The sequence below is a fragment of the Toxotes jaculatrix genome, chromosome 6 (genome assembly GCF_017976425.1).
Source record: "Toxotes jaculatrix isolate fToxJac2 chromosome 6, fToxJac2.pri, whole genome shotgun sequence".
NCBI lineage: Eukaryota > Metazoa > Chordata > Actinopteri > Toxotidae > Toxotes > Toxotes jaculatrix.
In genome coordinates this window covers 4211999-4227631 of record NC_054399.1, presented here as the reverse complement: position 1 = coordinate 4227631, position 15633 = coordinate 4211999, and the positions used below count along the sequence as shown (strand labels likewise).

General features: G+C 38.7%; 3 protein-coding genes across 3 annotated transcripts; 1 reads left to right on the top strand and 2 right to left on the bottom strand.

The window, feature by feature from the left end:
• Window positions 1-2497: 2497 nt before the first annotated feature.
• Window positions 2498-4757, top strand: aqp12 (aquaporin 12). Its single transcript, XM_041041141.1, has 3 exons — window positions 2498-3801; window positions 4409-4525; window positions 4617-4757. The coding sequence occupies exons 1-3, from the start codon at window positions 3207-3209 to the stop codon at window positions 4742-4744; spliced, it is 840 nt and encodes a 279-aa protein (XP_040897075.1). The 5' UTR covers window positions 2498-3206; the 3' UTR covers window positions 4745-4757.
• Window positions 4758-4781: 24 nt separating this feature from the next.
• Window positions 4782-7221, bottom strand: rpp21 (ribonuclease P 21 subunit). Its single transcript, XM_041041147.1, has 5 exons — window positions 7070-7221; window positions 6849-6949; window positions 5928-6010; window positions 5608-5742; window positions 4782-5315 (listed from the first exon to the last, which is right to left on the bottom strand). Exons 1-5 carry the CDS (start codon window positions 7124-7126, stop codon window positions 5218-5220), a joined length of 474 nt encoding a protein of 157 aa, XP_040897081.1. The 5' UTR covers window positions 7127-7221; the 3' UTR covers window positions 4782-5217.
• A 358-nt stretch (window positions 7222-7579) lies between these two features.
• Window positions 7580-15579, bottom strand: pak2b (p21 protein (Cdc42/Rac)-activated kinase 2b). The gene is made up of 15 exons (XM_041041140.1): window positions 15310-15579; window positions 13962-14342; window positions 13749-13855; window positions 13438-13588; window positions 13012-13043; window positions 12801-12914; window positions 12521-12653; window positions 12340-12403; window positions 11643-11691; window positions 11204-11316; window positions 10885-11002; window positions 10668-10767; window positions 10386-10582; window positions 9011-9148; window positions 7580-8675 (listed from the first exon to the last, which is right to left on the bottom strand). The coding sequence occupies exons 2-15, from the start codon at window positions 14149-14151 to the stop codon at window positions 8589-8591; spliced, it is 1593 nt and encodes a 530-aa protein (XP_040897074.1). The 5' UTR covers window positions 14152-14342; window positions 15310-15579; the 3' UTR covers window positions 7580-8588.
• Window positions 15580-15633: the final 54 nt, after the last annotated feature.

Below are 15633 nucleotides of genomic sequence, written 5' to 3'. Positions count from 1 at the left end.
AGGTCAATTTTTTTTTTGACTTTTTTTGGCCGAAAAAAACGCCATACTATACTATGACTTTTCTTATGACATTTTGAGGTCGAAAAAAATTTTGACCTTTTTTGCCCGAAAAAAACGCTATACTATACTATGACGTTTTTTATGACATTTTGAGGTCAATTTTTTTTTTGACTTTTTTTGGCCGAAAAAAACGGCATACTATACTATGACGTTTTTTATGATATTTTGAGGTCAATTTTTTTTTTGACTTTTTTTGGCCGAAAAAAACGCCATACTATACTATGACGTTTTTTATGATATTTTGAGGTCAATTTTTTTTTTGACTTTTTTTGGCCGAAAAAAACGCCATACTATACTATGACGTTTTTTATGACATTTTGAGGTCGAAAAAAATTTTGACTTTTTTTAGCCGAAAAAAACGCCATACTATACTATGACGTTTTTTATGACATTTTGAGGTCAATTTTTTTTTTGACTTTTTTTGGCCGAAAAAAACGCCATACTATACTATGATGTTTTTTATGACATTTTGAGGTCAATTTTTTTTTTGACTTTTTTTGGCCGAAAAAAACGCCATACTATACTATGACGTTTTTTATGACATTTTGAGGTCAATTTTTTTTTTGAGTTTTTTTGGCCGAAAAAAACACCATACTATACTATGACGTTTTTTATGACATTTTGAGGTCGAAAAAAATTTTGACTTTTTTTGGCCGAAAAAAACGCCATACTATACTATGACGTTTTTTATGACATTTTGAGGTCGAAAAAATTTTTGACTTTTTTTAGCCGAAAAAAACGCCATACTATACTATGACGTTTTTTATGACATTTTGAGGTCAATTTTTTTTTTGACTTTTTTTGGCCGAAAAAAACGCCATACTATACTATGACGTTTTTTATGACATTTTGAGGTCGAAAAAAATTTTGACTTTTTTTGGCCGAAAAAAACGCCATACTATACTATGACGTTTTTTATGACATTTTGAGGTCAATTTTTTTTTTGACTTTTTTTGGCCGAAAAAAACGCCATACTATACTATGACGTTTTTTATGACATTTTGAGGTCGATTTTTTTTTGGACTTTTTTTGGCCGAAAAAAACGCCATACTATACTATGACGTTTTTTATGATATTTTGAGGTCAATTTTTTTTTTGACTTTTTTTGGCCGAAAAAAACGCCATACTATACTATGACGTTTTTTATGATATTTTGAGGTCAATTTTTTTTTTGACTTTTTTTGGCCGAAAAAAATGCCATACTATACTATGACGTTTTTTATGACATTTTGAGGTCAATTTTTTTTTTGAGTTTTTTTGGCCGAAAAAAACGCCATACTATACTATGACGTTTTTTATGACATTTTGAGGTCGAAAAAAATTTTGACTTTTTTTAGCCGAAAAAAACGCCATACTATACTATGACGTTTTTTATGACATTTTGAGGTCAATTTTTTTTTTGACTTTTTTTGGCCGAAAAAAACGCCATACTATACTATGACTTTTCTTATGACATTTTGAGGTCGAAAAAAATTTTGACCTTTTTTGCCCGAAAAAAACGCTATACTATACTATGACGTTTTTTTATGATATTTTGAGGTCGAAAAAAATTTTGACTTTTTTTAGCCGAAAAAAACGCCATACTATACTATGACGTTTCTTATGACATTTTGAGGTCGAAAAAAATTTTGACCTTTTTTGCCCGAAAAAAACGCTATACTATACTATGACGTTTTTTATGACATTTTGAGGTTGAAAAAAATTTTGACTTTTTTTAGCCGAAAAAAACGCCATACTATACTATGACGTTTTTTATGACATTTTGAGGTCGAAAAAAATTTTGACTTTTTTTGGCCGAAAAAAACGCCATACTATACTATGACGTTTTTTATGACATTTTGAGGTCAATTTTTTTTTTTGACTTTTTTTGGCCGAAAAAAACGCCATACTATACTATGACGTTTTTTATGACATTTTGAGGTCAATTTTTTTTTTACTTTTTTTGGCCGAAAAAAACGCCATACTATACTATGACGTTTCTTATGACATTTTGAGGTCGAAAAAAATTTTGACCTTTTTTGCCCGAAAAAAACGCTATACTATACTATGACGTTTTTTATGATATTTTGAGGTTGAAAAAAATTTTGACTTTTTTTAGCCGAAAAAAACGCCATACTATACTATGACGTTTTTTATGACATTTTGAGGTCAATTTTTTTTTTGACTTTTTTGAGTCAAAAAAATTTTGAGGTCAAAAAAATTTTTGACTTTTTTTGGCCGAAAAAAACGCCTTACTATACTATGACGTTTTTTATGACTTTTGGAGGTCAAATATTTTTTTGACTTTTTTTGTCCGATTTTGACGCCTTACTATACTATAACGTTTTTTACGACTTTTGGAGGTCAAAATTTTTTTTGACTTTTTTTGTCCGATTTTGACGCCTTTCTATACTATGACGTTTTTTATGACATTTTGAGGTCTTACTAAAATTTTGACGCCTTTCGACCGCATGACATGTTTTATGGCTGCTTCAGAACGAATTCACACTGTTTTGTGTTTTAAATATATTTTTGGCCCACCAATCTATACTCAGTAATCCATCGTGGCAAAATCAAAAATGTATTTTTAGCTATGGTTGCAAATTTATTAAAAATATAAAACTTTAAATGTCTCATGAAGTAGTCAGCTTCATGTCTTCTTGGGTAACTCTACAAACTTTGCACACCTGAATTTTTGGCAGTTTATGCCATTCCTCCTGACAGATTTGCATTCACCTGCATGCACTGTTGCAAGTTCAGCCTGCAGCACATTTTTATCAATACCTGGACTACAACCCCCCACTTTTTATCTGCTGGGGGGGTGTGGTGATTTCATTATTGTTTTTCTTTTGCCATTCAGTCCTAAGGGGAAATTAAAAGAAGTATAGTATAGGTTGTCCTCCAGAGAGGGGGAGGAAGCATTTAAGCAAAGCTTTGATCTAATTATAAATGACCACTGAATTGAGGCCACCTTACTGACCTGATCTTGCAAAGACCCATGTGTATTTTGGCAGGTGGCTGTGGGATAACAACCTGACGTGTCTCTGATAAGAAATGTGTCTCTGCATGTGCCACGTTGTCAAACAGAAAGCACAGTTGTTGAATCAAACCCACTTTTGTTCCCTTTTTGAAAAGAATCTGCAGGAGGGGGACATCTGATCTGAGCCATGTCTGGACTGAACGCATCTCTCGGATACTTCGTGGCTGTCGTGATTTTTGCAGCCTCGGTTCGAACACTTCTTAGAAAATGGCCACAGCTTAGCTTCATTTTGGAGTTTGCCTCCTCTTTCATGCTGGTGGCCTGCTGGTTGGAGGTGCAGACCATTATAGAGGTGGGTCAGTGGGCTGGGGGCTTGGGTCCTGATGTGACTGTGACCATGCTGTTTGTGGTTCTGCTGACCCACGGTGTGATCTGTGGTGGAGCGTCAGGGAATCCGTCCCTGGTTGTGCTGAGGTTCCTGCAGCTGGAGGCCAAAACCCTGCCTACTCTGCTTGTTGTTGTAGCCCAGCTTCTTGGGGCCCATCTAGCCCTTCTTGTTGCTGGTTACTACTGGAGCCTGGAGCTGACAGACATGCACATGATCAAAAATCTGATGGCTAGAGAGTGCAGCACGTCTCTACTGGTGTCTTTGCCTCAGGGTTTTTTCACAGAGTGTGTTTGCACACTCATCTTTCACCTGGTCCATCTAAACCTGCGACGCCGCTCTGCCCTGATCCGGGTTCCTGTGATCGCTGTCCTCCTCACATTCCTGTCCCATACAGGTAAGTTTGAGCTGAACCTAGGGCCACCTTTATAACCACGGCATAAAAACAGCGTCTAAATTTCCTCTTACAACAAGACTTTACATTTACAATTATGAGAAAATTAGAGCAGGAAAAATTAAGAAACACAAAAAGAATTTTTTTGAAACATTGTAAAATAAAGCAAAACAGCATGAAAATATGGGAACCAACTGGAAATTCAGTGTAGCAGACACACTCTTCTCTCTGCTATGGCTCAGTGCATATGTAATATCATCTGAGATCTGAGTTGGTGCAGCTACAATGTTATAGAGAAAAGTAAAATAATGTATTGTCTGTTTAAACTGCAGCCTAAATCTGCTGCAGCCTTTACTTCCACTCTGTAGTCCATTTTAGTTTAAGCCATGCATGTCATCATCTGCGTCCACCCAGACTCCATGAAGGATCCCATATTTTCAAGAAAGTGTTAAATGTGATTACACTTTAAAGTTTGTATTGTGTGTGTTTAATAGGACAAAACATGATCATTTAAGAGACTTTTTTGTCTGCTTCAATTTTCATAAAAATGTTTGACCAGTAAAACAAAGAGAAACTAACATAAACCTTATTTTCCCATTCCATTTTCCAGCCAGAGGCTTCACCTCAGCTTACATGAATCCATCTTTGGCCTATGGCCTCACCTTCCACTGTCCTGGATTTACATTCACACAGTACGCAGTGGTCTACTGGCTGGGCCCTCTCACAGGTAAAGTACAATAAAATTATATATACATGCATTTTCTATGATTTTTTTTTGAAAGCAAACATACTATTTACTGTGAATATCTGTCTTCTAGGCATGACTCTGGCTCTTCTCCTGTACATGGGCCACATTCCAAGGATTTTTGCCAAGAACCTACTATATTTCCAAAAGACACGTTTCAGAGTGCCAAAAGGAGACAAAGGCGAAAAGAAGAAAATGTAAAAGAAACTACAATAATGAGTCAAAGTACTTGACAACAAATGGTCAAAAGATTTTTACTTCACTTACAAGCTTGTGCAGACAATATAAAAAATAATGGTAATAATAAAAAGTAATAACTAAAATGTATATACTCTTTCCATTCTTGTCTGCTGTTTTTAGTGAAATCATGACAGAATATCACTGGAACTCAGTATGCCATTTGGTGGTAATATTAAGAATGGCAGCATAACAGAGCATTAAAGAAGCTACAGGTGTTTATAGTGAAGGATCTCACCGAGGCCAAAAATCTACAAAATCAACAAAATAATATATATAATATACAGAAGCGAGGAGTTGGCAGTTAGATAATATCCAGCTGCTTCCTCTGATTGTGTATATATGTAACACAACACAGCAGCACATATTTTATACAAAAAAAGAAAAATATGACTCATCAATTCACTTCTCTCACAGTCCAAAGAGAAGAACTGCTGCTATGTGCCAGCAGTACTCTGGGCAGCGCTAGATTTAGAAGATTGTGACCCATCAGGTTCTGTATCTTTTGGCTGATTTTTAGCAGAATGGGCTGGATCTGTGGACAAGAGGGAAAAAAATAATCATGTTCAGTACCAAGTATTAAAGACTTGATAAAGTCTTTATTGCTTTAGTGGGAGGTGAATCTGCTGCTTGTTTTTTATTCCAAACTATTTGGTGGCCATCTGCCAATTTCTGAAGCCTTAGAATTATTTTAATCCCTCAGTGTATTTAAACATTAAACTCAGACCAGATTAGAAACGGTACAAAGATTTCACACCACATACTTGACACTTCTACAGACTATCTTCTGAGAAGCTGCTGTGTAGCGTTAACTTGAGATTTGTTACCTGGTTGCTTTTGTTTCTCCAGCTGAGCCTCAGGGCGATCAACCCATAAACAATAATTTGGATTATTCAGCAGTGTCTTGCTCTGCCCGCAGCTGAGACACCTCATCACAGTGAAGCGAGTCTTGTTGTTTTTTCCTTGGAAGACAAAGTCCGCAAAAAAACAGTCAGTGATTCAAACTGAGATAATATTTATCCCTGAAACACATGCATGAACTAGATAATTAAACCTCTATAATATATAATTACACTCAGTATGCATTGCAAGATAACATGGGAAGTGTAAATAGCAATTATGCTGTGCCTCCAAATGGCAAGCTTACCTCGTTGTCTTGTTGTAGCAGTTACACCTGGGATGAGCAATGAACAGCACTTCTTGCATAATGTTCTCTTCACTGATGGGTCCCTGCAATAAAATGAACCATTGACTGATAATGAAACCTCTCTTTATGCCTGCAGATGTGACTTTATTAAAGAATGATACTGGCAGTATTCTATGTTTTGCTTGCTGTCAACCAGTCCCCTTAACAGATCAAAACCAATAATGTGTCAGCCCTTCTCTCCATCCCCAAATCCACTGCTTTCTACTCAAGGTGCAATCCTTTAAAATGGGCCACGTGGTATATAGTTAATAAATAGTTTTGTTTTTTTGGAAAAGACACAGTATTTTGCAATTAAAGCTGACTGTTTTAAGTAAACATTACACAAACATAAGTAAATAGTGTATTTGTTGGGGACTATTTTCAGCAGTGGATTAATACGTAATTGGTGCTCTAGTGGATATTAACAGCAGTAGAATGATGTATGTGGAACTGACACAAAAACTACAGTGCCCATTTTACCACACCGGTAAAATAAGTTCACTGTAATGAAGTGACATGTTACCCAGTGCAGTGGTGTGTTTTTTTGGTTAATACTTTTACACAGAGGAATGTGCTATTGTTTATCAGAGTTTGGGTACAAAAGACAATACTTTTCTTGGATTAATTCATGATTGTTATTGGTCTTTTCGTGAGACTTGTCTGCAACAGTAGTACTAAATAATATTAGACTATCACCAGCCTCTTCCATTAAAACCAGTATTGATTTTACATCAACCAATTTGTTGATGTAAAAAAACAAACAAACACGCTGCTTTACTATCAATCACGTGACGTGATATTGCTCCAAATCCTGCCTTCAAAATAAAACTAATAACAGCCCAACAAACACCTCTGGATAAAATTGAGAAAGATTTTACTTACTGTCTGAGAACTAAACGTCTTGCAATGGTCCTCTGTGTGAAGCAGTAGAAACGAGCCAGCTCCACATTCTCTGGGTTTTCAGATAAAACACAGTGTGCGGCCTGTAAAGGAGTAAAACCGCTGGAGTGAAATCAACAAACACTGCTCAAAGAGGTGGCTACTGGCTAGCATGCTAGCCATGTGATAAGCGATTAGCTTTAAACTTACTGTTCTTTACCTACCTGGTAGAGATAGTTCAGTCTTTGATAAGCCTCTTTGTCTTTCAGCTGTAGCGCCATTAAACATTAAGGTCAGAAAGAAACAGACTCTCCGTTTCGTCCTCTCGATACAATGAGTTTACTTTGAGCTACAGAAGCCTGAACTCAGCCGGAAACCAGAAGGAAACCAAATGTTACACTTCCGGGTCACTCCTCCATAATAAAAGCGCCCAACAAACTAAATAAAAACTCGAAACGCTTGTCGATACTCTACTTCAAAATAAAGACAATTAAGAGATCTAACATAAACAAACTATATTTCTGTCCGCACTACCTGCAGAGAACCCAGTTATCCTAATATAAAACTAACAATAATAATACATTTCCCATTTGTTCAACTTGAAACAAACTGTAGATAGAACAGGTTGTTAATGCTCTGCTGCACTGCTTATATTAGTCTAGTCATACTGGTTTCCATGTGTTACTTCCATAAAAAGGTGATATGACTGCACATCAAACACTTCCACACCCACATCACAAAAGCAAGAACAGTTGCATTTATTTTGAGTGCGCAGACAAGGTTGTTAGTCGTCCAGAAGAGAAAAAGAAACAGTCAACAAATTGTCTTTACCAGCCTTCGACAGTTAACCGGTATGATATGGCCGCTATTTTTTTTTTTCATCAAACTAATTATTAAGTACACAATATACACATGGGAAAGCGCATTTGTTTAGTCCAGAAGAACACAAAAGACAGCGTTCAACATACAACATACTCATTTTTAATAACAATAATAGAGAAGAAAGTATAAACCCTGTCAATCTAACATTTTAATTTGCCTGTAAGGTGCACCTCTGGTATCAGGAGTCTAATCATACAGGGGAAGAACTGGTACAGTAGGTCTGTCAGATGACACACGTTCACGGTGACAAGTGCACTGAAATGTTTCCTATAAAACCGGAGAGAGGAAATGTCCATAAAACATCAGTCGATGTGAAAATAGCAAGTGTTCATTGAATGAGACCCATTACATAACAAGAGGGGGACAAATATGAAATTCAAGTATCAAAATAACCAAGACACTGACAAGCTGAAAAGGTAAATTACAAAGGTAGTAAAAATCATGGGAAAAGACAACGACACAATCAACAATACATTAGGCAACGTTTTGCATTTGTTTAAGGCAGTTGATTAAAAAAAACTAAACAGAACTAGGCATCTTCTTCATTCCAAGTTAAATACAAGCCTAGCCCTAACTTGACACCAGGAGATTTGTTGTACAAAACAACTACGACTGACTCTGAAACTAAGCACTTTAGTTTGACTTGTCTTCTGACATCTGAGTGAGAATAGAGTTCATATGGACAGCGGTGGGGTTGTGCTCTATATTTTTGGTCTTCTTCACAGTGAGGTTTGTCAGGGCTTATAAGGCTGGTGCATCAAGAGTGGCAAGTCACTCTCAGCCTATTGTCTGGCACGAAATCTAAATGGTTGGCACATATCTGTGCACAGCATGGGAAGGCAGGGTAGCTAATTTCATCAGCTAACGATTGCCCTTCATGGCCTCCTTGGCTGCCAGGATGAGAGGTGTGAGGCTGGAGAGGGGCTTCGCCAGCTTCAGGAACGGATGCTGCACAACAGGATAAAAATCAACAAAGGGAGGAGGAGGAGGAGGAGGTGAGGGAAAAGATAAAATCACTCAATCAGTTAAAGTGTCACTTTAATCAAACCACTAAAGAGCTTCATGAAAAAGAAATCCAACAACTAGAGTTTGTACATGGTCCTTGATACATCTATCATTTCTAAATTACCACAAGCATCCTTTTTTCTGCATTGTGTTCTGTTCAAAAAATAGTTTTCACATCAGCATGTATCAGACAACATATACACAGATAAAATATATCTGTGATAGGCCAATACAGGTAAATCTAGTCGAGCTCTATCATAACAGGAAAAGTAATTAACCTGCAGCAGCTCTTTGCCTCCGCCTCTTTTCTCTACATCCATTTCCAGGCAACGGTTGAGGAAATCTCTGAAAACTGGAGACAGCTTCTCAGGATTCTGAAGCTCGGGTGTGCCGTTCGTGGCAATCAGGTATAATGCCTGCCAAAGAGGAAGAGATGAAAGAAAAGGGAACACAAAAAAATGTGAAATCTAGTATTAGGAAGTAACTCACTTCGCATCAAGTGAATCAGGCCACACCGGTAAAATAAGATCATCCAAAAAGCTTTTAAAATATAACAAGGAAAACCTTTAGCATTCTCTAACCCAGCATTCACACAGCTACCTTAAGGTCCTTTCCTTTTCTACAGAGCATAATAACATCTGAGTATATACACTGCTCATGGCACCAGATAACTGGTAGTTGACTGCCTGTCAGCTACTGACAGATCTTAAATGTGTTCACGTCTAAGAAGTAAGTTTGCAACATGCAACATAAACAGATCAGGGGCAGGTGGTTTAGTCCTGGGTTTCTGCAGAGTTTAACGTTCACCACACTAAATTACCACTTTGCCAGAGTGAGACAATGAGCTTCTGAGCTCCTGTAGCCAGCAACAGTGACAGTGTTTGCTACATGTCTGATGGTGCCGACCAGAACGCCTAAAAACAAGGATTAAACAGCCTCCTGGATGCACAAATCACTGTCGCACCTCTGTCTTACTTTTAGTTTACAGGTCTGTAATGTCTCCCAACAGCCCATATATATACAACTATTGCCTAAAGCAGGCAAAAGAAAATATTTAAGACTTTTGTAAATAAAGTTTAAGACCTTTTAAGGCCATCTTTTAGAAAGCAGAAGCAGAAAACGTGATTCAATTAAACTTACACACATAACACAGCAGTATTTGTACACAACTAGAATATTAAAGGGCAAAACAAGCAGCAAACACTGATACAAGAAAAGAAACTTAACAGAAATACTTATGTCTTGTTTACTTCAGATAACAACAACCAGTCAACTCTTTAGGCTCATTCCTTGACTCTTGTTGTTGCTGCGTGAGGAGAGCAACACAAACTCATGAGACTCCTGAGTGTTTGTCCTGCTTTTGTGCTGACTCATATGAGAGTAAGGACTGCGGTTGTTCCGTAACCATGCTGAAGTTGGGCGCAAACAGATCATTGATCCTGTTAGTCACTAATTATTTTCCATTCTTGTTATTAAAGGCTATTACACTACAATGTGTTTGAACCACATCTTTACATTGTACAGGTGATTTAATTGGGAGACATTCGGTGTTGGAAATGAACAACCTGTCGTATAACTAAGATTAAAATAAGTAACGCATCCTGGCTGCCAAATCTTGCTAAACCAAGAGGACTGAAAATGCTCTCTACTTACTCGTAGTGGGTTCTCGTTCAGATAGGGAGGCTCTCCTTCAACCATCTCAATCGCCATAATACCCAGAGACCAAATGTCTACTTTAGGGCCATATGCCTTCCTGGTCACCACCTCTGGAGCCATCCAGTAAGGCGTGCCTACCATGGTGCTGCGTTTGCTCTGCTCTGGAGTGATCTGGGCGCAGAAGCCAAAATCGGCTGCCGAAGAGATGGAGAAGAGTAAACGCACAGTAACGGTGAAAGGATGCAGCAATGTAAGTTTATCAGGTCGTACGGGACTTACTCAGCTTGACGGAGCCATCCATTCCGAGTAACACGTTGTCACTTTTGATGTCTCTGTGGATGACTTGGTTCGCATGTAGGAAGTCCAATGCTTGTAAACACTGCAGATATGGAGACAAATGGCAGGAGACAGTGAAAGGTTGCTTAACATATAGTTTTAGTGGGACTTAAGGTATGAGATGTGCCATATGAGCCCTGCTGTACAGTGTGGAGTTTACCTCTCGGCAGACAGCAGCTATCTGGGCCTCATCCATACAGGTCTCTGTAACCACGTCTGTCAGCGAGCCACCAGCCAGGTACTCCATCACCACAAACAGCTCCTCCCCCATCAGGAAGCTGACACACACACACACACACACACACGTATGAATATATGTCAAACATTCAAGGAGGTGCCAAAATATTATGTTCAACATCAAAGCCAACCTTGTTTTTGTGATAACTATTTGAATGTATTGTAAATACCATTAGATGTTCTGCCCTTACATTTAAAAAAAAAAAAAAGCGGTCAGGCTGCAGGTTCACTTTTACTCTTACCTGTCTAAAAAGTTGACAATGTTGGGATTTTTCAACTCCTTCATCACTAGAATCTCATTGATGATCAGCTCCTTCTTCGGCTGCTTTTGTAGGTTGATCTGTTTAATGGCGACCTGTGAAAAGGCAGATTAAGAGACCACATATTTAGAATTAGCACAATTTTTAAATATTAAATGAACTACTGCTCCTCTAGGGACCATCTATTTGTATATAATTTTAATAATTTGTTATTCAAACTTTGTCTTGAATAGAACTGTCTGCATACTTTTTAAAATCTCTCAGATTCTCTGTCTTACTGAATAGTAAAACACTTCTTGGGTATTTCTTGTACAAAAGTTGCTGGATAAATTAAGTCAACTATCATGTGCAGACTGTCCGTTTATTTTGTCCCGAATAATTAGTGTTATAGTCTCCACATCTCCTCAACTATCGCTCTTACCTCCTGCCCTGTGGCAACATCAATGGCTGTGAATACTGTTCCTGATGCCCTGTCAGAAGAAGATGACCAGTTTACTTCAAAGCACATTTAAACAAAGAATCCACTCAACCTAGTGAAACATGAAAAGCAGAAACGTTTGAGTAATTTAACTACAGTAAAATCTTTCAAGGCTTTTTTTTAACAACCAGCGTTAAACAAACGTCAGTACACTCTTCATTAGTGAGATTCCACCACTCTGGGACATACATTTCAGTTTATTCAACCTTGAAAGCTCTTGCGTGATTTTCGCAGTGTGTGTGGGATCACTGTAACGTGAGGCAACGTTGCGTTAGACACAAACCGGGCAAGCAATGAGGAAGCTGTGGTGTTCACAGGCTATTCTAAAACCATGTTTATGTGGTTAGCCTTAAGAGGAAAACACAGATGTAATCACTGTTGCTGCAGCGTTCACAGGTAAACAGACTTCTGTTGCTCTTCAAAAAAAAAAAAAAAAATTCCTGTGTCCCTGAAATTTGCTAATCAATAAAGACATGAAAGATTAGGATTCTTGTGTTTGTCTTAGCTGAAGATCAGATCTCATTTTATGACCGGATAATGCCCATACTTCCACTGCCACTGTAATTTACATGTTCTGCTTTACTAGAGTAAAATATTCAGATATGCTAATCAAACTGACAACTGGAGGATCTGCACTCACCCCTGACCGATTTTTTCATATCTGGTGTACTTCTTCTTCGGATCCCCAATGCTGACTATGGTTCCTGTAAACCACAAACAACCACATATGGAATATGAGGAAATGGCAAATGAATGCGACAGAAGGAATCTATATTGATGCACTGCTGTTTCAACAGATTTATAAGATTAATGAGGTTTACTCAGTTTGTCCATGATCTCCTCATCAGACATCTTGCCCTTCTTTTTCTGTCTGTCTGCAGCCTTGGAGGCAGCATCGCCGTCTGGACACGTGCTTGGAGCAGGGATGGGGTCAATGACAGAGCGAGTATATACCTGCACAGTGCACCATCACAATAACCAGAGACAAATTAACACAAGGACATAAACAAGTTCACAAATAACGGCTAAGAAAGTGAAATCTGAACATTTTACAATCCCAAACATAATTCCTATGATGTCAACTTATAGCAGGTCACTTACACTCTTTGTGTGCTCTGGTCGAGGCGCCACAACAGGAGGAGGAGTTTCATCATCATCATCATCATCAATGTCTTTGATATTCGGAGATGAGGGTTCACTGCCTTTTTTGACAGGCTAATTTAGAAAGAAAGAAAAAGTTAGTACCCTCTGTGAGACAAAACATAGCACAAATAAAAGAGCATATGCTTTTCAAACGTCTTGAAATACTTACAGACTGAGGCCCTGGAGTGAATGCATCTTTTTCTGTGAATGAAAAAACAAAGGGGAAGAGTTTTTTTTTTAAAATAATGTTTCGTAACTACATGTAGTCACAGATTAAACTAGGTGTTCTCAGAGGGATTCATTTCAGGGCTAACACACGCCTATATTATCAACTGTACTGCTTGTTTAGCCACTGTATTACACATGGTAATATTGATCAAATTCCTCTCAACAAAAGGGAAAATTATAATTTTGAGCAATAAATAACTTGTATCTACACAAAGGATGGAGACTTTGTACACAGTTTTTAGTCGCACAGTTTTGCAAGAATAATTCTCTCCAGTGAATATAAAACTGAATTTAAGAACCTAACAGCAATTTATACTACAATGTAGGTAAACAAACACAACTTCAATCCACCAACTCAGTATCTCACCAGAAGATGAGAAGCTGAGGTACTTCTGACGGCCGTTGCCCGTAGAGTCATAGAACTTAAGAACATCAAGCACAGCCTGTGGGTTTTTCTTCTGCTCTGACTTGGTGATGTTTGAGGTCTGGAGTAGTCGAGCCCATTGCTCCGGCATACCCTGTGTATGACAAATATATTTTTTTAAAAAACGGTGTCAAAATGGTGCAGACTAAGATGGGATGTGAACGCATCTTTTGGTCAAAAGTCAAGTGTCAAAAAGCCGGAGTTAGCAGAAGAAAAAGTGCACATGTGAGAATGGCCAAACCATGAAAACTCACAGTGAACTCCCCTGTGACAGCATCAAACCCAACGTGTATGGTGTGTTCAAAGTCTGAAGGTGGTGAGATCTCTGGTCGCTCTTTGTCTTTGTCTTTCTTTCTACCACCTAAAAGTAAACAAAACCTTAAAATTACACATGACAACATTTAGACCGATAACGAACTGTAAAGTTAGACGTTTTTCTCTTTGTGGTGCCAAACCCTTCGTCTCACTTTTTTCCGCCCCGGAGAAGATTGAGATGATCTTGTTGCGATGTTTCCTCTCTTCAGGCACAGAAGGCAGCGGTTTAGAGCTGTGGTTGGCTGAGAGTGAGTCTTTGCCAGAGCTGGTGCTGAAGATGGTGCTGCTCATTCTGACCGGGGGGGCAGGGGGTTTATCCTCGGGGTCTCCGTTATCACACATGGCTATAAGGTTTTTGCGAGCGTCACAGGGCTAACAGGGCAGGGGAACACAATGGGCGAGGATGGAGAGGGTGGCAGACAGAGAGGGAGCGAGGCCGCGCTCACATCAGCATGAGGCACGGGTGTGCTCATGCACTACAGGAGGATGTGCTGAAGATGACAGTGAAAGAGACAGGAAGCACAAGGCTGTACCTGGAAGAAAACCAAGACATTCATAAGACCATAATGTAATAAGATCACAAATACAGCAGGATGATAAATAATTAGGAACTACTTCCTACTATATAAACAACAGATGATGACATGCTAAACTCAGCACACAGTCTGAAACATTTCCATCTCTCACAGGCAGAAATAAAAGTTGGGAAATGCTGTACTCTGTGCCCAAGTACACTGCCCTCGGAGTGGACTGAAGTGAAGCACAGTGGAGATGATTGTACCTACAAACAAGTGATGTTATTACCTAACCAACAGTGAGGGTCAGAGCACAGAGACTTAAACGTTTAAAGTTAAAGGAGAGCCTGTGTTAGCGATACGAAAACAGTAAACAAGGCTCATTTACAAACAACTTAGCCCCCTCTGAGACTCTACAATCGATCTGAGAGATGGTGAAAGATTTTTTTTCTTTTGCTACGTGGTTTCTTTAGTGTCCTATGTCGTGTCTGAAGAAGGCTAAAAGGAGAGCCCAGAAAAGATAAAGGAATAATGCAAGTTGCTGTTCTCCCGGCGCACGTACAGAGATAGCGATGAAAAGCGGACACTTCATTGCTTTTTGCTAAGATAAAATACGTACACATGTCGACTTTTAGCCCGCTATTTTCCCATTTAACGGTATTTCTACTCTAATGCCTGTTCAAAAGTGCCCTTCAAGTGAGCAACAACAGGGGCGGCTAGCAAGCTAACGCTAACATTACCTACTTGGCAAACAAGTGTGCTAGCTATACGCTAACTTTAGCATGATACGCTATACTAGCTTTTGCAATCCTAACAGACGAGGGTCAAGCGCTCAGCTAAATAGTCTGACGACCAAAGTTATGAGTTTCCCTTCCCCAGATGTGGCTTGGACAACACTACAGAGGCTGCACTGGGGCAAACTAGCCGGTACAAAAGTGCTTAATTTGCGGGCTAACGAAGGCGACGGAGGGGCAGCGGAGCTCACCGGAGATTCCACACCAGTTAAACTTGAATAGAACTTGACTCCCGGACGATCCTCGGCGGTCTGCAAAACGTCTGGAAATCCGTTAAAAGTACTTCCTCGGTAACATGGGGCCTTGATGGTACACGCCGCGTACAAATAAGTTAGTAAAAAACTGACTACAACTATTTACAATTCAACTTTTCTTCTATCTTTTCGGCCCTTGGATAATTCCGCTATGGCGAAGGGGAAGCGGAACTGCCGACCCAGCCCTAGCCTATTCAGTAAATGTTTCAAATGAATGGTGTGTGAAGTTTGTCTGGTATCTGAATCCAAAAATTACAGACC